Source organism: Chelonia mydas, chromosome 1 (genome assembly GCF_015237465.2).
Source record: "Chelonia mydas isolate rCheMyd1 chromosome 1, rCheMyd1.pri.v2, whole genome shotgun sequence".
Classification (NCBI taxonomy): Eukaryota; Metazoa; Chordata; order Testudines; family Cheloniidae; genus Chelonia; species Chelonia mydas.
The window spans coordinates 328979266-329001917 of record NC_057849.1 but is presented as its reverse complement, the minus strand read 5'-3'; the positions used below and the strand labels follow the sequence as shown (position 1 = coordinate 329001917).

General features: G+C 41.5%; 1 protein-coding gene across 1 annotated transcript in view; it reads left to right on the top strand.

The window, feature by feature from the left end:
• Positions 1–944: 944 nt before the first annotated feature.
• The window catches only part of SEMA3E (semaphorin 3E), a 222632-nt gene continuing 200924 nt past the window's right edge, over positions 945–22652 (top strand). Inside the window, exon 1 of the mRNA XM_037889249.2 lies at positions 945–1996. Within this exon, the coding sequence (XP_037745177.1) occupies positions 1882–1996 (115 nt within the window). The 5' untranslated portion in view covers positions 945–1881. The remainder of the gene's footprint in view (positions 1997–22652) is intronic.

The window sequence follows — 22652 nt, the reverse complement described above, 5'->3', positions numbered from 1 at the left end:
GCCTGAGTTTTTCAGAGGTGCTGAGCATCTACTGTGGTGGGTGTGGTATAAGTATCTGAAGAACAGAACAGAGTATGGCAAGAGAATTTTGAGGTTTTGAGGCTCATAGTATATGGATTTGTTTTTTATATTGAACACTTGCACCCAGAACTTTGGATGGGCATGTATCATAAATACATTAAGTTAAAGACTGCTCCATTGTCCATATAGGGATCCTCAAAAGCCTCGGAGTAAAAATGCTGTTTTGATCATCCCAAATTTGCAATGTTTCAGCAATTTTAGGCTTAACTTTATACGTGAGAGAAAAATGAGTCATCTAGTATTTTAAACTCAGTTAAGGATATTATTTTAATTATGAAATATGCAAATACAGTTAATACAAACGTACAGAACCTCAGCCAAAGCCCATTGAAATTAACTGGAGTCTCTCTGTTAACCTCAGTGGTCATTGGATCAGGCCATATACAACACCTTGTTAGTTAAAGTACACAGCCCATTGACTAAGCCTCCTAATACTTCTGTGAGGTAGGTATTCTAATACCCATCTTGCAAATGGTAAACTCATGCATTCTGCGGTCACTGTTCTGCTCTAAGGCACACTCTAGGCACACTCCATCATAAATGTATTCCAGATGTAAACTGACACCTGTTAGTTATCAAAGCTTTGTTTTTGACACAGGTATATTTTCTAATTATAGATTGTGAAAGTTTTCTATGCTTTCTCAGTTACAGTTTAAGAAGTGGCTGATGGGCATTTGAAGACCTGATATTGCTTTATCATACCATCCAAACAATACATTCCCTTTGTTTATACATGTAATATATCTGTCTGACCCTGTCAACACTTATTTGCATAAAGCAGCTTTATTCATGTATATAAATGTCTTTGGGATCAGATCCACAGATCATATGTAAAGTAAGTATAATGGAGGGATTATACGGTACAGAAATTATAATCTGAAGGGAAACTGAACTGACCAAGGTATCTTTAAAAGCGAGGTAATACAATAAATAAAAAGGTAGTATGCAAAACTGATATTTATTTGTATTCTGATCTGTGCATTAACATGTTGTTTAATGAGTCTAAATTATGATAAATTTGAACAGTTAATGATAGGGTGAATCCTGCTCTTTAATTGTTCTGGGAACAACAACTAAAATGACTTTCTAAAACATATTTTTCCAAAGGGAGAGGAAGAGGGAATCCTGGACCCCATCCTGGTGCCTGAGAATGTGAGATCGTTAAGCAACTGGAAGGATCAGTGCACAGCACATGGATCAGAAACATTCATAGAAGCAGCAAGTATTGTATATTGCCTCAACCTTTGCTGAACTTTCCCAGTAAATACAGCATGCTGACAGCCTGGCATCCCTGCTGGGTGGATCCTACAGCTCCAGGAGGGAATGGCACTTCTTGTTTTTAATTAGCAAAGGTGAAAGGTGAATTAAAACTAGCTGTTTGGCAAGTCAGAGCAAGGGACTGTGTTCTGAAGAGCACCAAGGAGGAGGTGTTTTTTTTTTTTTTTTTCCCCTCCTGAATGAATTGCCGAGCAGGAGGGACTGAAAATACAGCTTCTTCCTGAATCCACTGGCAGAGTTACTGAAGAGAGCTCAAGACACAACAGTGCAGAGTAACTCCTTGGAATGTCCTCTCAGTTTATAAACAGTTGTTGCAGGGAGAGAATATTTTTACATGACGTTTGCACAGCCTGACAATGTGGGGCTGTGTGCTGTTCTGATGAGAACTGAATTTCCCATAGAGATCCCCACAAACTGAACAGGAAAAGATTTAGCTGCATTGGAAAAGTCAAGAGTGGAACTTGAAGCTTTTAAAAACAGAACAACTAAGTGAAGAAGCACAAGAATTTGATCTTGGGCAGCATGTCATCTACTAAGGACCTTTTAATCCTGGCACTATATGGCTTGTTACTAGAGTTACCGACCGGATGTCATACAACAGATACAAGGCTGCCAAGGTTACGTCTGTCACATAAAGGTAAGTCAGTATGTCAGCTAGTTTTTTGTGACAAATTCAACCTTGCTGTAACTCCACCGCTTCAGTGGAATTACTACACCATGGATGAATTTGGACCCTTGACAGAATGAAATATTCCTATTCAGAAATTTATGAATGATTTTTCCTGTGCTTAATAAATGGTGCAATTTAGTTTGCTGTAGACAGCAATATTTACTTTAAAGCACTTCTACTGATTCATAGCGGCTACTACAATAGCCTTTTACACCTGAGAGTGCATTAAACTAGCTAGTCACTCTGGCATTATTCTCCATGTTCTGTGAAGATTGTTGTTTAACAAGGATGAAATGCAATAGATAACATCATGTGATCACTGAATAGTTTATGATCTGCTGTCTTCCACCAGGTAAGTCCTAAGCAGTTAGATGCCTGTTTTATACATTTTGCTGTGGCTCCAACTTATGTATATAGTGGGTGAATTCCTGTGCAGCTTGATGAATCATCTTCTAAACTAGCAAATGTCATCACACTATAATTAAAATGACTAACTGCCAATATAAGTCTGCTTTCAGTTTGACTGAATTGCCCAAAGATAAATGTCATTTTGCTATGAAATAGGTGGGTGGATATAAAACTCTTGACTCTTTATTTTAATTGCAGTTTACCTGAAGTTTGAATCCCTCCTCCTTAATTCCAAATAAAATCTTATGAGCCAAAGTATGCCCTCATTTGCACCTGGGTAATAGGGTTGCATAGGTTTAAATTCATTCCCAGGTTTCTTTATTTCAGCTTGAGCCTTTTTTACATAAATGCTTGTGCAGTTCCATGCAATTGTAGTTCTCTGCAGCAGCACACACATTAACAGATGACGTAACTAGAAAATATGCAGCAGATTGTTGTTGCAGAAGAAATTAAAAGGACAGAGTGTGCATCATATGCCCATAATCTGTCACTAAGAAATGTTTTTATATTACCTATTGTACAAAGATTAAAAGAAAGTGACTCTCTCCTTTGCTGATCTAACAAGGATGAGAAGGCAGGAGGGAAGGAAGAGAGAAACACACTACAGAAATATTACTGTAGTTATTAAAACAGACAAGCTTCATCAGTATGAAATATGTTATAATAGCAATTTTTAAAAAATGTATTCGCATCAGACTACAAGTACACATTGTACAGAGTCTAAACTAGCATGAGACTAAACAGGATTTAATTGTCTTTTATATAGCAAGCTGAATTACCAGTTATGGGAGAAAGAAAAGAAAAGCTGAATAGGATAATTGGTCTGAATGTCTTGTTAGAGGGCTAATAGAAGTGGGTTTTGCTTTTATAGACCATTTGGAACACTTTTTAGTGGAAGAAAGATTTGTCTTAAAGAGCTGTTTTGTATTTGAACCAGTGATTAGCATCAATGAATGAAATGAATTGATCCTAGTTTTATACAGGAAACCTTATTTTTTTGACATATGGTTTTCAAAATACAGTAGCAACTATTGATAAGTGTTGACTTTATCCTGCTTTATGGAATCCCTCCCTTCTGGAAGCAACATATTTGAGTGTCAGTTTCTTGTTAGGTGTAATTAGAAATACTATAAGTATTATAGATATTACTTGGTGGTGATGGGGTGGAGGCGAGGAAAAAGACACAGTGAATGAGATAAATAGTCCTACTGTTGTGCTAATGCAGGGCACTGGATTAGCTGCCAGTTTTGGCAAGCTTCCCATGATGGTTCTGTAGGTATTAAATGTTTCTACTCTCACTTAGTGTGGTAAACTGTTTTTCCACTGGTTAGAATCACTGTGCATTTATTTCCCTGCCTACTGCTTTCATTTTCAGAGAGCTAATAATTTGGTCATAACACATCATAATTCTGTGATGTTTTAAATAGATTATAAAATACCAGTTTCTCACTCAGGGCCAAATTTTGACCCCACTGAAGCCAGCTGTCACTGATTCCAATGACTTTACTGTGACAAAGGTTTGGCCCTAATATATTGACTCTGCTCCCTGATATGAGCACACTTATCACCACCTTATACTTGGCTCATATATGTACTGCAACTGACTTTACCAGTTACACTGTGCTGGGTTCCTGAGTGCATATTCAAAGTCAAAGGTTAGAAGTGGCATACCTGTTTGCATCCTGGGAACAGCTATTGTAATTCTCCCAGCCAAAAGAATGTAGCATTCAACAGCAAGACAATGACTAAATGTCCTTGCTCTATTCACTAACCAAGTATGAATAGCAGGAGGGTCTGCCATCCCAATTTTGTAGTTCCAGAGGGCTGTTGCTCTGTGTACCAAACAGGCAATAGGGTAATTATAATTAAATTATAACTTGTCCTCTTTACAAAGCCAACCTATGCTTTGAAGTAAGTTGCCATTTTGAGATAGGCGACAAAGTTCATAGGGGTAGTTATAGTATGGAATAGCCATAACATCTGAGCAGAGACAAATTTATAACAGACACTGATTAGTGGAACTGAGTTTGCTATTCACACTCCTCCTGTTTGTGACTGTATATGTTAGTGGCTAATCAGGACTTGGAAGATTATATGATAGATTGTTTGGAGGATTGTATGATAGGTAGTACAGTGAGATAGATGCCCAAGAGTCAAACAAACATTTTTAATTTATCTGTTTAAAAAGATTTTTACTTCAAAACATCTAAACATTTTCCATGAGCTAGAAATTAAGGAAGGAGATTAACTTATTATTATCTAGTTTAATTTCAAAAATGGCTCATTTGAAATAGCTGTGAGGCAGGAGATCCTTTATCTACAGAGCAGGCAAGGACTGGCCAATGGCAGTGCAAACTTTTCACATCCCTGAGCAACAATATCAGGTTCCTGATGCGGTAGGGTAACCTTTGTGGATGAGAATAACACAGTCGCCATGCTAATTAGGGACAGATTGTGCAACCCTTACTCATGTGTATCAGCACCTACTCACTTAATTAGCTTCCATGGCAGTTCATCAGTAGCAGTACATTCTTGAACCCTCAATAAATTTGTCAAGCCTAACATAAACTGTATTGGTGATTTTTAGTAAGGTGGACACCTGTCTGCAAGAAACTGGGGCTACCAGTTCAGCTTACCCAGAACCTGCTCTTGCTCCCACTAAAGTCAATGAGAGTTTCACTACTGACTTAAGCGGGAACAGAATCAGAGTTATAGTTAACTCAACAACCATCGGATGGTTGCAGCTTTTGGTTACTAATTGTCTGAACCAATTTGAACCAGTGACAGTGTGCTCCCTCTTCCATTATGATTTCCCTGAGCCATCCATTCACTTTTCAGTTATCAGGAGATTTATACCAGGATTTAGAAAAATGTTCTTGGTTTCATGTTTATTTAGTGCTACAGTTTTGCCTAAAGGTCAGTGTCTGATGATGAACAATAAACATCTTAGGGTGCATTATTACATCAAACTATTGACTCATGCTGATTTACAAATATATTACTGCTGTGTTCACTATTACAGAGACATAATGTTTCTACATTAGTATGTTACAGGTTGACAGCTACATTTAAAATGATATAAAAATCATTAGCTCATTTTATATTCAATAGACTCTGCCTAATGAGGTGCTAATGGAAGCCAAGTTTCAACTAATAGTCTTTATAGGCTGATGCTAAAATTCTTTCCCAATATCCCACAGTTAGCATTCTCTGGGAAACACATAATTCAGGTGGAATCAATAGAAGCTGTATGTTAAACAGAAACTATTTACATTACAGGTTGAAGTAGGACTGGTTTTGCAGAGGACAGTAGGTCTATATTTAAAAGTTAGCACAGCCATGTTAACAAGATCTGGATCAAAAGCTTTCTTGAAAATGTTTGATACCTGTGTACAAATTCAATTTACAATGCATTTTAAACTATGCTTTGTGGTAGTGCATTTTTGTGTCTGGGAAAGAGGGAAAAAGTACAGAAGTCCACCCAATAAAAATTAGTCAAAGTAAACAAAGGAGGCTAAAGGGAGGCTTTGGTATAATAATAATAATTAATAAAAGGATTGTTTTTGTATCTGACTATGTTCAGTGCATGAATCCATCCCATCACTTATTTTCATTAGCTAATTCAAGAAATCACAGAAATTAGAGCTGAGCAGAGAAAAAAGATATTATCTCATTAGTTCATTTCCCTGCAAATGTAGGTTTCCTCCTTACATTATTTACAGATTGTCAGGTTGGGTATTAAACGTGCCAAGAGGTGAACCTTTCATCTCTTGCCTTGGGAAACTGTTTGACAATCTATTGCATCTCTGTTGGGAAACTTTGCTGATATTCAGCCAGTTGTTCATCCAAATTTCCTTCTCAGTTTCATCTTACTGCACCTACTCATATGACCTAACTCCTCTCAGATATTTGTATTTATGTTGCTCCTTTGCCACTCCTTAGCCAAGCTGTACAAATTTACCCCTTCAATCTTTCCTCATAATCATGCTCTCAATCCCCAGATCTTTTTCTTGCTTTTCTCTGAACTCATCCAATATGTGGGTTTTACCCTTCTGATAAATCATATCTGTGGAGGGATAAATCATATCTGTGGAGGGATATGTGCATCGGAAGGCATCCTCCTCCTCAGAGAGGCAGAAAACAAGAATGTCACCCATATGTGCATGTGAATTTTAATATATGTGATTAATTTCTGGGGTTTCGATCTGTGTAATCACCATTGAGGGCTGTTGTAATTTGTTAACAAATTTGGTTCATTGTCATTGTAGTTAAGACTGAGGCAGCATCGCCACTGCAACAATTTTCAGTTATAACTTCCTAGGTGACCTCAGCTTTGAATGTTTTTTTTTTTTACGAAGTGAGATCAAACTGTTCACTTGAGCACTGCACTAAGCTAGGACAATTCAAGCTGTTCATTTCAAATCTTGTTAGTTGTTGTTGTGGCTCTTATTTGAATTATCTAGGACTTGTCTAGGAGCCCCAGTCATGGACCCAGACACCGTTTTGCTAGGTTCTGTACAAACACGGGACAAAATGACTGCTGCTGCTGCCTGAAAGAATGTATTGCCTTCTTTTATCAGAGATTCACTTGAAAAAACGAAAAGGAGGACTTGTGGCACCTTAGAGACTAACCAATTTATTTGAGCATAAGCTTTCGTGAGCTACAGCTCACGAAATCTTTTGCTCAAATAAATTGGTTAGTCTCTAAGGTGCCACAAGAGTACTCCTTTTCTTTTTGCGAATACAGATTAACACGGCTGCTACTCTGAAACCTGTCACTTGAAAAAAAACAATCCTGATTTCTGAGAATGGATTCGCAAGCATTCACCCAATGGTTTTGATGAATAGGTTGCTCATAAACTGCTCCTGTTGGCTCTTTGCTGTTCACTGTTGACCACTCGTGTTGTATGTGTGCGACTGAACACCTGAATCACATGGTATTGTTTCTGATTCCTGACTGGATGGATGCAACTTTTTAGCTGCGAATAATGAATACAGCATAATAAAGAGCAAAATTCTGGGAGAGAATTTTTAAATAAATGAACATTCATGATGGTAAGTATGCCAATTGCTTTATGAATGCACAGTGGTCATCTCAATACTCCAAATAAATGATTGTAGAGCCACATGAATCCTAATTAAGGCTAAGATTTTGTCACAGACATTTCTAGTAAAAGTCACGGGCAGGTCACGGGCAACAAAGAAAAATTCATGGAAGCCTATGACCAGGCCCTGACTTTTACTAAAAATATCCCTGACAACATGGGGAGCCCAGCTGCAAGGTCCCCATGCTGCCTGCAGAGGTTGGGCTGCTGAGAGGTCTGGGAGCCCCCACTGCCTACGCGGACTTGGAGCTCCAGGGTCTCCTGGCTCAGAGCTCTGGGTTATCCCGCCATCCGTGGCGGCCGGGAGCTTTGAAAGACTCCGGGAGCCCTTCGCACCTCGGAACTCTGGGGCCCTGCTGCCCTCAGCAGCTCAGAGCTCTGTGGTGCCCCCACCGCCCGTGGCAGCTGGGAGCTTTGGGATATCCCCGCGGCCTGTGGCCGATCGGAGTTCCCAGGTCCCCTGCCATCCTTGGCCACGGGGACCCTACAGCTCCCGGCCAACAGGGCTGAATTCACGGCGGTTGCTGGACGTCATGGATTTCGTGACTTCCATGACCTCCATAAAAAAATCGTAGCCTTAATCCTAACCAACTCAGTTTGCTTACAATCTGCTATTGAGGCCTATTCTCCAATATCACAGTAAATGGAAATTACTCAGAGGGCTCAATGAGAGAGTTACCTATTCAGGCTCTGGGTCACATCTGAGCTACAACTGGATGAGGATCTGGTTCTTTCGGGGTATGTATAGATATAGTCCAGAGACACAGATACAAAGTGAATTGGTATACATGACTTTTTTGAGCTTGGATTCTTCGCCACACATGGTGTATGTAGGGCACTGCACTTCTGAGTGTTTGGGAAATTAAGAACAATATTATGGTTGAGTTTGATGGAATGTGGCTGCAAATAAAGACTAATAACCAGAATTATGAGTGTTTAGTGGAAACAATCTGTGTCTTTCTCTATCTTTCTCTTTACCCAAATTCTTGAGGCGAGATAGAACTCAGTGTCAATACAGGAACGACCTAGGGGGGAAAAAATACAGATAGGAGCTCTTTTGTCTTACACTCACTTCTTTTTTCTTTTCTTTTTTTCTCTTCTTTTTTTGCTGTCTCCCACTAATCAGACAACTGATTCCTTACACTGAAACTATGGCGATTTTTAGGCTTTTCCAACTGAGCCTAAAAGGCCTGTTCACCAGAGCTGGAATTTCTGGGAAAGAATCCACCAGTTCCTCTCATAACTACATCCTATTAACAAAGGCTTTTGAGGGTTTTGTTGCAGCAAAATTCTGAAGGGTTACACTGTATTGGTGTTTGTCTTGAAGCAGACAGCTTTCAGTGTAACTTCAGTTGGCTTGTTGATTTTGTTTTAGAGAACTGAGTGTCATCTGAAGTTTCTAATCAGTTATCTCGCTGCTTTCAAAGAGCCACCACCATCTGTTGTTGTAAACGTTTTTAAACACATTGCGTGAGTTATTATTCCTCTGGAAATGAAAGCTGTATTTTAGTTTAATACATGCAGGATTAATATTATTTATGTGATTTCCAGTATGCTGTGCAGGGCCACGCATCTGTTTCAAACCTTTTGAGAAACTTTTGGGTCAATAAATATTGTAAAACTGTGCAATGGGAATACTAAATATTATTAAATCTGGTGTCCTGGTTTTCTTCATGTAGTCAGTCAAAGATCATGAAACCACAAAGTGCAGCCATCATTAATTAGAAAATATTCATTTTTTAAAAAACACAGACCCTCTAAGGAAAAAGGTGCAAATCTTTATTTAACAGCTGAAACCCATTCAACTTGAATACATTATTCTTAATTTTGTGTTTATTAGATAATGTGTTCTGCACTTAAATAGCCAGTTGAGGATTCAAGATGGCAACATGAAAGAAAAAGTTAAGGAAGAAAGCTGGTGAATATATTATGCCGCAAAAAAACCCACTAACTACATTATGAGCTTGGTTTCAGTTCAAAGCTTCTGTAAAATGAAGTAAATGGATCTGTGTTTGTTTTAAAGAAATGGAAATTTAAGTTACCAGCATAAATGTTGAGTTTTGGGAACTGAGCAGATCTTCTATATACACCGACTTATTAAAATATTATTCTATTTTCTGAAAATTAATAATTCATTTAATGCAGAATTTCAATAACAGAAATGTTAGCAGCCTATCGTGTCCATGGCTTTGGCATTTAACTCTGGAAAATGCCTTTCTCCTCTCTCTCTCTCCCTTGTTTCAATCTGCCTCGGTGTTACAAATTCTCACTGTGGAGGAGGAAAGTTATGAGCAGTTCACCTTGTTAACCAAGTCAGCTGTGGGCTTACATAATTGAATTTTTTTCCCCTCAGGATCTTCTGTAGTTAAAATGAAGCTATAACGTGATTAGATTTCACCATGATGGATCTCTCTGTCCAGCAGCTCTGTTGTACTCACAGTGAATTTGCCCTTACAGAAAAAAGTAGCACAGAAATATACCTACCACCAGATGATTGCTTTTCAGGAAAAAGAAAAGGAGTACTTGTGGCACCTTAGCGACTAACCAATTTATTTGAGCATAAGCTTTCGTGAGCTACAGCTCACTTCATCGCTTATGCTCAAATAAATTGGTTAGTCTCTAAGGTGCCACAAGTACTCCTTTTCTTTTTGCGAATACAGACTAACACGGCTGCTACTCTGAAACTTTTCAGGAAAATCTTTGATGATCTTTGTTATCATCATCAAAAATCTGAACAAAAATACTTGCCATGAAGGAAGTTCTCTCTTTGTGCACTTCAGGAATCCTTCTGCCCTAAGATCCTTTGCCAGTAGATCTTTTCAGAAGTCATTTAAAGTACACCATATCAGTGGGGCATCTGGCACTATGGTTAACCTCACTACACCGAGTGAGCAAATCACCTCAACATGTTTCACCCATCCTGTTGTTTCTTTTACAATCTACCAGAGATTTGTATTTTTTTTTTTTTTTTACGAATGGGCTATTTGTAGGTCCTCACAAATATGATTAGATTTGAAAGATCTGTTTACGGTTTCTGTACAAGTATATGCAGGTGGTCTGTAACCTCAGACATGACAACATCGAATTCCTGCCAAACCTCTCCCAGTGCTGGTATGATGCACTCACTGTGAATAGGAGCCAGTAGCTGTAAAGTTTGCATGGGTCATACAGCTAAAAAGAGAAATCTAAATAGACTGAAAACTTTAACTCATCCTTAAATTACTCTTTATTAGGCTCAGGTGAAAATAGATACTTCATCCACCTTGCTGCCTGTCTGAACAGATACAACATGCAACATGCTTTGCTACCTATTAAGTCAGTTAGGACTCTGATCTAAAGACCATTTAAAGTCAATGGGAGTCTTTGTGTTGACATTAATGGATTTTGGATTAGGTCTTGAGTGCAGTGGAGCTGTTTTTCAAACTGAAATGTCAGTCAGTATGTCGGAATGTCGCCTGCTTGTTTTCCATATGTTTTAAACCTATCCGGGAAGACTGTCAGTATGAAACAAAACCTTACATCATGCTATATGATTAAAAAACCCTCTTTTGAGTTACTAAAGTGGCTTTATTATTTATCTCTAAAGAACTGCATGATTAACACATGGGACCACCATTGGGTATGGATAGATTTCATGGTGACACTTGGATCTCCAATATAAAGAAGAATATTCAAGATAGTTATCACAGGCTGCACGTGTTAGTTGGGAAACTACTTTCAAATGCTTCTGGAAGACAACTGGTAAGAAGACATATGAGATAAAGCCTGAATCAGCCTATTAACCATTCAACTCGATGGAAACTCTGGAGTTTTCTAAGTGCAAAAAACCCTATTTTTCATAGGCACCTTATGGTATTACAGGTTTTAACTCACATTGTAAGTTTATTTTATGTTAACATTCATACCAGAAACCTAATTATGAGTTACACACTTTCAATCAGGGCACTGGAAACAATATCATATGATTTATGTGACCAGTTGTAACTCAGCATAGTTTGAATTATTGGATTGAGTATTTAACAGCAAACCATGGAGTAAATACAAGATCAGAAAACTGATATATTCAAGAAAATCCTGATCTGTCAGCAGACAACAGGGAAAATGTAATGAAATGAACTATTTGATGGGACTTATTCACTCAACTGTAATAATATGTTGATTATATGCCAGTATCCTGAGCAGGGCAATATATGGTTCACTTTGGAGTCTGATCTGGCTGCTGCTGTTAAGAAAAATAGTATACAGTATATGATGCTTATGAAATTAAGTTGCTGACATTTCAATTTCATCAGCACTGAAATGTTTCAGTTTTCAGGCAGTATACTCCTTCAGTGAAGCATCTGAGTCTCATCCTTTGTCTCTGTTTCTTTATCCTCAAATAGAATATTTGCTAATAGATTTAGGAGGGGCTTAATTGGAACTCTCTGGTATGCTAATGATTTTTTTGGCAAGCTGCTAATAAAACAATTCTCTAAGCCAAAGAATTAATGTTTGGAAGAAAGTCATATAAGTGTCGGAAGACTCAGGATTCTGTATGTACCTACTCTATACTTACCTCCTTTGTGTTTATTTTTATTTAAAGGGCTGTTGACTTCAAACTGTGTAGGAATTTAAGCTTCCCTAGGAAGTTGAACAATGAGCTTCTTACAGGTGCTAAATTTGTTTTATGGTGGGGGGGGGGGAGATATAGCCTGTAGCTTGTAACATACAAATGATTTGTTTAATAGGCTTGATAAAAAAGTGAGAGCAGCTGTAAACATATTTTACTTGTTGACATGCAATAAATGCCACAGAAAATCTCACCATTTCTTGCTCTGATCTTGCTGACCTTCGCTGAAGAGAATGATTTAAAATGAATGCAGAATAGTGTTATCCTCAAAACTTCAGTATCAATAAATTGAGGTTTTTTCCCAGCTATTAGTCCTCAACACAGTGTTACCAAAATTTAATATCAGTACTCTTTCTGGCCATGCTGTACTTATCTTGAAGATAAATCGTCATTTTGCAGCTGGAAAGCTAAAGGCTAGTGAGTGTTGCCAAGAACTCCTGCAACTCCTATTTGTGACTAAGCCAAGTATTTTACTGTGGGTGTGTGTGTGGCATAAGCAAGAGTAAAAGAAAATAAGCTTGCTCATTTGTGTATTAAATGATTCAGCTCAGCTGATTGAGAATGTTATGATGCAAAGTTTGGAACTATCTGTTCTCTCTGAGCACAGAGGGATGTAAGCTGGTAAGCAATTTGCTTGCCTTTTAGGGCTCTCATTCCTATTAAAAGTCCTTGTTGCAGAGATGTTGTGTGTATGTGTGTGTGTGTGTGTTGTTCAGTCTGTCACTGTCTTCTCTTTCTCTGCTTCCTCATCTCAGGCCTTACAAAGTCCTTCTTCATATTTTCAGGTTACACAGAAGTCTGAGAGAGCACCCACTTTCAGGAAACACTACATACGTAAAGAGGGTGTGTAACAGGCTCGCTCATGGTTGGAGGGATGAGCTGGCACTCCCTCCTTCGGTTGCTCACCCCATGGTATCCCTGGACTCTGGGTTCTCCTTCTTCCTGGCTTGGCCCCCTTGGCCAGTCCTTCACTTCTTGGGCATCAAAGTTCCACTGGACAAACTGTCTATCTGCGGTCTCTGGCAGTCTTCTGATTCAAGTCAATAGCACTTCCCCAGTGGCCGGTAGGGGACCTGAGACCCACCTGCTACTCCAGAGATCCTAAAATCAGCAACCAAAGTCTACCATTTCCATGAGCTTCTTCCTACTTTGCCCTCTTCAGGCGTTCTTCTCCACCACCTACTTGTGTGAACCCCTTCCTTCGGGCTTAGGATCCCAGGGCTTCTGCCAGCCTTCCACAGGGTTTTTTTCCTTCTCTCCTCACTATGCCCAGAGAGTGTCTGCAGACCTCCACCTCTTCCTACCACTCTTGTCCTACATAACCCCTGCAGTGGTGGTGTGGGGTGAACACCCCATCACAGGGTGATAGGTTGCATCAACCTGTTGATTAGTCTATTATTTTGCACAGTGACACCTTGGAATGCGGAGAGTGTTTTACTCATTCCAAAGTACAATTTTTTAAAAAGTGGTTCCCAGTAAATGAATGTTTGCAGTTGTACTGGAACAATGCTACACCCTGACAACTTTGTATTGCATTTCTTAAATACTTGCATTCTTGTGAGTTAAAATGGTTTATGTTGTTGAGAATAACAAATAAACAATTGCAGAAAAGGGTGATTGTTTCTCTAAAAGTGGCTTTGAGTACAGAGCTTACCTTTTTACAGTTTAGCCATGTGATATGTCAAACATTTAATCTAGAAATAGTGCTGAGGTCTCATTCTGCCGTCATTAATGGCAATGGCAACATTCCTGTGAGTTTCCATGAAAGGAGGAGCAGCCAACAGGTTCCCTTGCATCTATCCTTCCCTGAATATAAACCTAGCTTACTGATTTAGAGTCTGATCATGCAAGGCACTAACTAGTCCTGGGATTTACAAAGTGCAGAGTCCCAGTGAAGCACAACTGTCTTGGTGGGTTGTAAATGGAAATGCTGTCACTGATGTAGTGGGTTCCTGATCTGTTGGTGGCCTTACAGATCAGGCTGAGACCCTGATCCTACAACGACTAAGTCACATGCTTAATTTTAGTCATGTGAGCTGTTCTATTGACTTAAAGGAAAGCATGTGTTTGCAGGATCTGAGCCTAAGGCACAAGGGTGATTGTCTCAGAATGACCCATCCATTTTTCAATATTTTAAAAATCCAAATAGTAACATAAGTAAAGTTGTTGAACAGAATTTTTATTTTGGCAAAGCCCAATTAATGGTCCTCACAAAGTACCATGGGTTCTTGTGAAGGATTCCATATGGTACTATAAAGGTACTTTTTTGTTGTGCTTTTTGGCTAAAACTCAACTACAGAAAGAGCCATAAGAGCAACATTTCTCCGTGCCCCCCATGCCTCTATATCATATGAAAGGCAGACCTCACTGAACATGCTTCTTAGATTACTTTATAGAGTGTTCCGAGGTCTATGGGTGCAAGGAGCTATACCTGTGATTTATTATTTTGAATTATTTTATTATTGTGCTGTTTAAACATGTGCCCTTTACTTTTCTAACACTGGAAGAGCTCCTTTCAACTACATTGGAATGGCTCTTTTCAATGTTACAAAAATGCAGCAAATAACTTTACAAAAGAAACACTGGGCTTTTTGCTCACTGCTGGAGGGTACATACTGTGGGATAACATGTAAGCTGTCAGATCAAGCCTCTGTGCTCTTAGAAGTGTAGCATATACCTGGTTAATGACAGATATTTACCTGAAAGCATGTCTGAAGCCTAATGAGGATTTGAAAGTAATAACTGATAGTGTGTATACATGCTTGCAAACCTGCTCATAGAGTGTGCCAAGCATTTTGTAATGATATGGAAATATTGTGTAAATTAGAACTGTTATGGGATAGTGAGCCAATTGGCATACATTGGTGTCCCACAATGATGACTGGGTATGTTGCAGGATCCAAAGGGAATGCCGAAGGGTTTGTTTGAAGACATCATGTCTCAGCATATCTTGTGTCTAAGGTGCCACAAGTACTCCTCATTCTTCTTGTGTTTCAGCTGGCATAAACACAACTATAAAGTAACTTGGAGAAAGCAGATATGAAGCCTGTGGTGAAAGTTTGTTTGGAGTTTTTGTGGCACCTTAGAGACTAACCAGTTTATTTGAGCATGAGCTTTCGTGAGCTACAGCTCACTTCATCGGATGCATAGAAGTGAGCTGTAGCTCACGAAAGCTCATGCTCAAATAAACTGGTTAGTCTCTAAGGTGCCACAAGTACTCCTTTTCTTTTTACGAATACAGACTAACACGGCTGTTACTCTGAAACCTGTTTGGAGTTTGTTTTCCAAGTTAGTCACACATTATATTGATGACTGTAGTCCTATGGCTTGGTCGAGGTATTTTGCTGAGGTGTGTGACTATTTAGTTTGCAAAATGATGGCAAGTTTCTGCAGACTTTGGGCAAATCTACACTACAAAATTAAGTCTACCTAAGTTATGTCAACTTACAGTCACAGCAGTGATTCAATTGCTTTTGCAAGTCCACACTACACTCTTTGTTTGTGTCGGTGGTGCGTGTTCTCACCAGGAGCGTTTGCACCAAATTAATTGTCAGAGTGGGGCATTTTGGGATGGCTTCTGAAAGACAGCAACAGTGGATGTACACTGACACTGCATTGACCAAACTACATCGACTTAAGTGCTACACCTCTCACAGTTATTAAATCAGTGTAGTGGGTGAGTTACATCGGTCGGAGCTGCATTTTAATGTAGACACTTACAGAGTTAGGTCGATGTAAGCTACCTTACATCGACCTAACTCTGTAGTGTAGACCAGGGCTTAGATTCTCATATGCACTTTGTCCCAGAGGTTTTGTTTTTATTAGGATATGGCTCTTAAGTCTGTAAGGTCTGGTGTCACGAGGCATTGTGATTTGGATGACAGAGATTAGTTGTTACCATATTCAGAGGAGGTTCCATACTTGTCATTGTAACCACTGTTCCCTCTAAGCTGTGCACGTGTGCAAGTACACACAGATCCTAAACCCTGTGCACATAGCGAAACACTGCACACACAAAAATTTGCACAGAAACACAAGTTGCACAGAAGAAAATTTTTGCACGCGCGGCCTGCCAAAAATTTGCACAGAAAATTTTTTTTGCGCACCCAGCCTGTCAAAAATTAGAGTGAACATTGGTTGTAACTGCATTACAACAACATGGGATAACAACCTGTTTCTGTTGGCATCTCAGAGTTTTGCAGTTGCTTTCACTGGAGATATAGTCAGGCCTGTAACTCTTTGTTCTACTCATTTGATACGGATTTCTCTGTATGAATAGAGAAAACTACAGAGTGCAGTAAGGGGAAAGTAGGAGTTGGGAAGATGGCATGGCAAGTGCTGACCTTTGCTTCAGAATTGTTGATTGAACACCACTTGTACAAGACTGTTTAAGTCCTAATTTGAACACCTCTCTGTTTTGCTTTTGAAGACCAACACCTTGTAGTGATGTATATCTATTTTAGGGGTGGGGATGAACACCAGTGAACTGAACTGACAGTCCCTGAAGTTGGGATATTGCTGTAACACTGCTGAGTGCAATTATAAGCAAATTACTTACATCAAGATATTACTTGCAATGGGTGAAATCCTGGCCTTATTGAAATCAGTGGGACTTTTGCCACTGATTTCAGTAGGGCCAGGATTTCACCCACAAAGTTTTCCCGTATATAGAGACAAGACTAGAATTTGGGAAATCTAGGTTTGATTCCTGGTTTTACAATAAATTTCCAGTATGATTTTGGGTTGGGATTTTCAGAGGGGCAGCTTGCTTAGTTAATTGCTATCAAAACTATGTAGTTAAGTGGCAAGTCAAATATCAATGTATTTATTGGTAACATTTATGAATATAGAGCAGTATAAGGAATTATCAAACATTTGCAGCTCCAGGATGGCTGTATCTTCCTCCTGCTTACCATGCTTACTGAAGGAATCACTGACTGCGGGACCTGTAGTATCTCTGGTCTTCATTTTACAGCCACTGAAAGCCATGAAAATTTTACGAGGACCCTTTGAATTTTAGGCCTACCACCATTGCTTTCAGAGACAAAAACTTCCATTGAGCTCAGTGGGAGCGAGAGTGGGCTCTTTTTAGATCAATATGACTTCATGCTTATCCAACTTCTCACACTCTTCCCAGCTCTACCACAGGAATGTCCATTTGGGTGTTAATCAGTCCTATGGCTTTAGGTAGAATACTAAGCAACAGCAAGCCCCATTCAGTAGCATACAGCCGGATGTACAGCCAGCTAAGCCACTACTGGAATTTGACCAAATATACTCAATACCTCTACACTATTGTGCACCATTGACCCCATCCTGCTTGTACAGATGAAGCAGTGTAGTCTACAGATTGGAGCAGGGACCTGGGAGTTGGGATGGTCCAGTGGTTAGGGTGCTACCCTGGAACTTGCGAGACCTGGGTTCATTTCCTTGCTGTGCCTCAGGCTTCCTGTGTGTGACAGTGGGAAAGTTACTCAGGCCAGACTTACACTGAAAAATTAAGTCAACCCAGCTATGTTGCTCAGCCATGTGAAACATCCACACACCCTGAGCAAGACAGCTAAGCCGACCAAACTGCTGGTGTATACAGCACTAGGTTGATGGAAGAATTCTTCTGTGAACCTAGCTACCGCCTCTCAGGGGGTGGATTAACTACACCGATGGAAGAACCTCTCCCATCACTGTAGTGAATGTCTACACTGAAGTGCCGTAGCTGTAGTGCTGCAGCTGTAGTGTTTCAAGTGTAGACTAGCTCTCAGAACTTCCCTACTTCACAGGGGGCATTCTGAGGTTAAATACGTTTAAAAATTGGGTGGTGTTCAGATACTATGATAATGGAGGCTATTGAAGTACCTTAGATTGATTGTCAGAAATTTCCTTGGTGTTCCATTCTCAGCTCTACAAACTAGCTGTTAAGACTGACTCAAAATTATTGCCTTAGGCCAAGTCTATACTAAAAAGTTAGGTTAACCCATGCCCCTGAGCAACATAGTTAAACGGATCCAATCCCCAATGTAGACTGCACTAGGTCAGTGGAAGAATTAGCTACTGCCTCTTGGGGACGTGAATTAGTGATGGGTGAACGCTCTCACCCTCAACCCCCACCCTGGGCCCCAGTTTAAGTGTAGAAACATAGCATGAGTGGTTTCGTTTATTCATTTGTAAAATAGGTGTAATATCTCACATGGCTTAAACTTGTCAATTGCTTTGACATCCTTGGCTGAAAGAAGCCATATTAAGTGTAAAGTGTTGTTATTTACACATCTACCCTCTTATCTGGGATGATAGCAGTTGCAAAAAGGCATGGGAAAACCCTGTAACACTCTTTCACCACTTCTTTCAGCCAAGGATGTCAAAGCAATTTACAAATTTAAACAGAAGGTGCTGCTAAAAGTCACCCTGATTCATTGAGGCACAGCAAATGGAACAAATAGGCTTCAAGAGAGATTACCAAGGCACCAATAGGAGACAGTCATTAAAAATTAAATAAATGAGTGCAGAGCTTGCTTTGGCTCACAAAAGAACCAAGCCACCTTTACTTTTGGCAGTTATTCATCCTCTCTTTTCCTGTCCTCACTTTCTCCCCTGTGCGCTGCTGTGAAACTTGCTCTGGTGAATACATTTCATCCAAGGTTTAACTGCCTTGGTAGGGGCCAGATAGATGATCTGTTATCAGTGCTCTAACAGAGCTTTCACCTCTGCCCAAGTTCCCATGTAAATCACAAACTATATAATCTGTTTCACAGGTAGAGCATAGTGCAGCAGACATACTTAGTGAATCCAGTTTATCACTGACTAATATGCATTAGGCTGAAGATATTTTCTTATATATTAGTTTTAAGCATCAGGCCTATTTTGTGAAAACTAAAAATGAGTATCTATGGATTTCTTGTTGTACCTTTACAATAATGCAATGGTCATGGACAGTATAGCAAATGAATAAAAACCTGCAGAGAGGGATTTTCCCCTGCAAACAGATTTTCCCCACCATACGCTTGCTGTTTTTAGATGGTGTGGAATTACCTCTCCAGCCTTTCCTACAGCATTTTGGCACTTTCCATTTCAATCACAGAGAGATACTGTTTAACATTGCGATTAAAACTGTGATTAATTGCGATTAATTTTTTGAGTTAATCGTGTGAGTTAACTGCGATTAATCAACAGCCCTAATTATTACCTTAGAATAGCTGTTAAATAATTTTCTTCCTACTCTTTGTGGCTGAAAAGTCTTCAATGAGGTCACTGAAATCCAGCTGGTGAAACAAATCACACTCAATTGACATTGATGTCAAATTATTCAATCTTAGCTGATCCATACTTGACCTGAATCAATGTTTGATTAGGGCCAATTTTGTAAATGAGCATTCGCCTCCAGCACTAGTTACTGGCAGTGTCTAAAAAATTCATAATGCAATATCTACTTTGGGAAATGCAGACTGTACAATCTTTTGTCATAAAAGCTGAAGCAAGTTATTTGGAGATTTGTTGTTCTTATCTCTTACATATAGTGTAACTTGGACCAATTCATCTGCAGTTCTCTTAGCAGCAGAAGCACGTATCTTGCGTGCAGATAGCCCACTAAAATTAGTAAAAAAATCCAAAGTGGGCACACACTTCATTATATATTTCATAACTATGGGCAAGTCTACGCTACTGTGCCGCAGTTATACCAATGCAGCTGCGCTGCTGTAGTGTGTCTGGTGAAGACATGCTAGGTCGACAGGCGAGCGCTCTTCCATCGATATAATAATTCTACCTCCATGAGAGGCCGAAGCTATGTCGGCAGGAGAGCATCACCCACTGACAGCGTGGTGTGGACAATGTTTAAGTTGTGGTAACTTACATTGCACAGAAGGTATCTTATTCACACCCATGAGTGACATAAATTACAACGACCTAAGTGGTAGTGTAGATCAGCCCTATGTTGCAGCTTTGTGACAAGTTTTTCAATCATAATATTGAAAACCTCCATTTAAAATTTATCTTGCCCTGCCAACATGTAGTTCAGCTCCTCAGCTTCACTGAGGTCTTTTTATGCTTTAGCCCTTTTTACTCTTACATTATTGAGAAATTCACATTTGTATTCTTTTAGCTGCTGTTTCACAGCTGTCAAATTGTTCCTGTAGGTCTGCCACAAATTCCATCAGCAAGCCCACCAATTTTACAGCAGTAATGAGTTCTAGCTCAGCAGCCTAAAGAGCGTTACCTGTTGACTGAAACCTCTGTAGAACTGCGTTCTTCTTCGAGTGCTTGCTCATATCGATTCCGATTAGGTGCATGATCGTCAGAAGATTTTTACCCCAGCAACACTCGGTGGGTCGGCTGAGGTGCCCCCCGGAGTGGCGCCTTCATGGCACCGGATATATGCCCCAGCCGAGCCAGCGCCCCCTCAGTTCCTTCTTACCGCCCATGACGGTCGGTCGTTGGAACTGTGGAGCGCAGCGTAGCTGATCTCCACTCTCCCTAGCTTTCTCTCTTAGTACCTGTTAATAGTTGTTAGTAGTTGTTAATAGATAGTGTAGTTAGATTAGTGTACTTAGTAGGGTGGAGTGGGGTCCCGGTACCGCAGGGCCCATGCCGGGGCCTCCAGGCTTCAAACCCTGCTTGGCTTGCCTGAAGCCGATGCCAACGGGAGACCCCCACGACTCTTGCCTAAGGTGTCTGGGGGAATCCCACCAAGCGGACAAGTGCCGCATTTGCAAAGCCTTCAAGCCGAGGACCAAAAAGGAGCGGGACTTTAGACTCAAGCAGCTCCTTATGGGGCGGCACTTAGCTCGGTCCCTTCCTCCGTGCACCGGGACTTGGCGTCGTCTTTGGTGCGGAGTGCCCCTGCGGCACTGACTGGTCCGGCACCGCGTTCAGACTCTGCTAAAGACTCGCGGCGTCAGGCCCCACCGGCACCTCCACCACAGCAGCGCTGGTCCCTGTCTCCGGGCCAGAAGAAGAAACAGCCCAAGCAGGTGCCGACTGCTTCTTCTTTGTCAGTTCGACAGCCACCGACACTTCCCACACCACAGCCGGAGCCGCGTCCATTGCTGGAGCGCACAGGACAAGTAACGGCTCCTGCACTGTCAACTCCGGTGCCGCAAGGGCTGTCGAGTCCGGTGCATGTTAGCTCCCCGGTGCACACCGCGGTCGAGCTAAGGCTGCCCTCCACGCCGGAGACCTTCTCTGCAGCGCGGGACTTGATCGCGCTCACAGACCCAACTCCCCTGCAGCCAGCGGCACCTCCAGTGTGGGTGGTGCTGTCGAAGAGAAAACCATCCCTGATACGACCGCCTTCACCGAGTGAAGCAGGGCAGCACCGGTCCCGGTCCCAATCTTGGTCCCGGCACCTTTCACAGCGTCGCTTGCAGTCCCGGCACCGATCCCATTCTCGGCGCCGGTCGTACTTGTGACGCCGCTCCGGCTCGCGAAGATCTGAATCTTGGTACGGCTGGTACCGATCAGACTCTTGGCACTACTCCTGGTACTGGTCAGAGCAGTGCTCGACCTGGAGCCGATCCCGGTGCCGGTCTCGTCGAAGGTCACCGTCGAGATCCAGATCAGGCTCCCGGTACCGATACGACCGCAGGCACCGATTGACATCTCGGTACCGTTCTACATCTCGCCACCGGTCCCCAGCACCACGGCACCGTACAGCACCAGGGGACTCTGCACCGATAAGTTCGGCACCGCCTTGGTCATCTTGCTCCGCCTCCATGTCGTCACGCTCATGAGGTGGCCACCACGCCCAGGACTAGGGCGAGGACGGTGCGGGACAGTGGCTAGACGAAGGTCAGGACCCGGGCCAAGGACCTCCACAGTGGTTTTTTTGGACCCCCTGGGCATACCATCAGACCCAATGGGTTCCTTAGGGGGCTTCCCGTTCCACCCCTTCGGAGCCCCGAGTACCAGAGGCCACTGTGTCTCGCCCCCACCAGGGGGTTCTGAGGGGACTGCTCCAGCACCAACACAGGCCCACGAGTGTGGTGGACCTTGGGCAACAGGTGCCTCCACATGAGGACCCCATGCAGGATCCCTTTGTCCCGGGGATATCTTCTTCGTCCTCGCCTGATGAGGCAGTGGCAGGAATTATGGTTTCGGGCCCTCCTCCTATGGACCTCTGCGGCGCCCACCAGGAGCTGCTCCGCAGGGCGGCATGCAATATGAACCTCCAGGAAGAGGAGGTGGTGGAGGTAGAGGACCTTGTGGTCAACATTCTGTCTGCAGAGACACAGTCCAGGGTGGCCCTCCCAATCATACGGACTATACAGGCCAATGCCCAATGCCAAGACAACCTGGCAGTCGCCAGCCTCTATTCCACCTATGGCCAAGGGGGTGGAAAGGAAGTACTTTGTCCCCTCAAAGGAGTACGAGTACCTCTACACACACCCCCAACCGTGTTCCCTTGTTGTGGCTTTGGTCAACGAGAAGGAACGGCACGGTCAGCAGGCCCTGGCACCCAAATCAAAGGACGCTAGACGCCTAGACTTGTTTGGGCGCAAGATGTAGTCGGCCG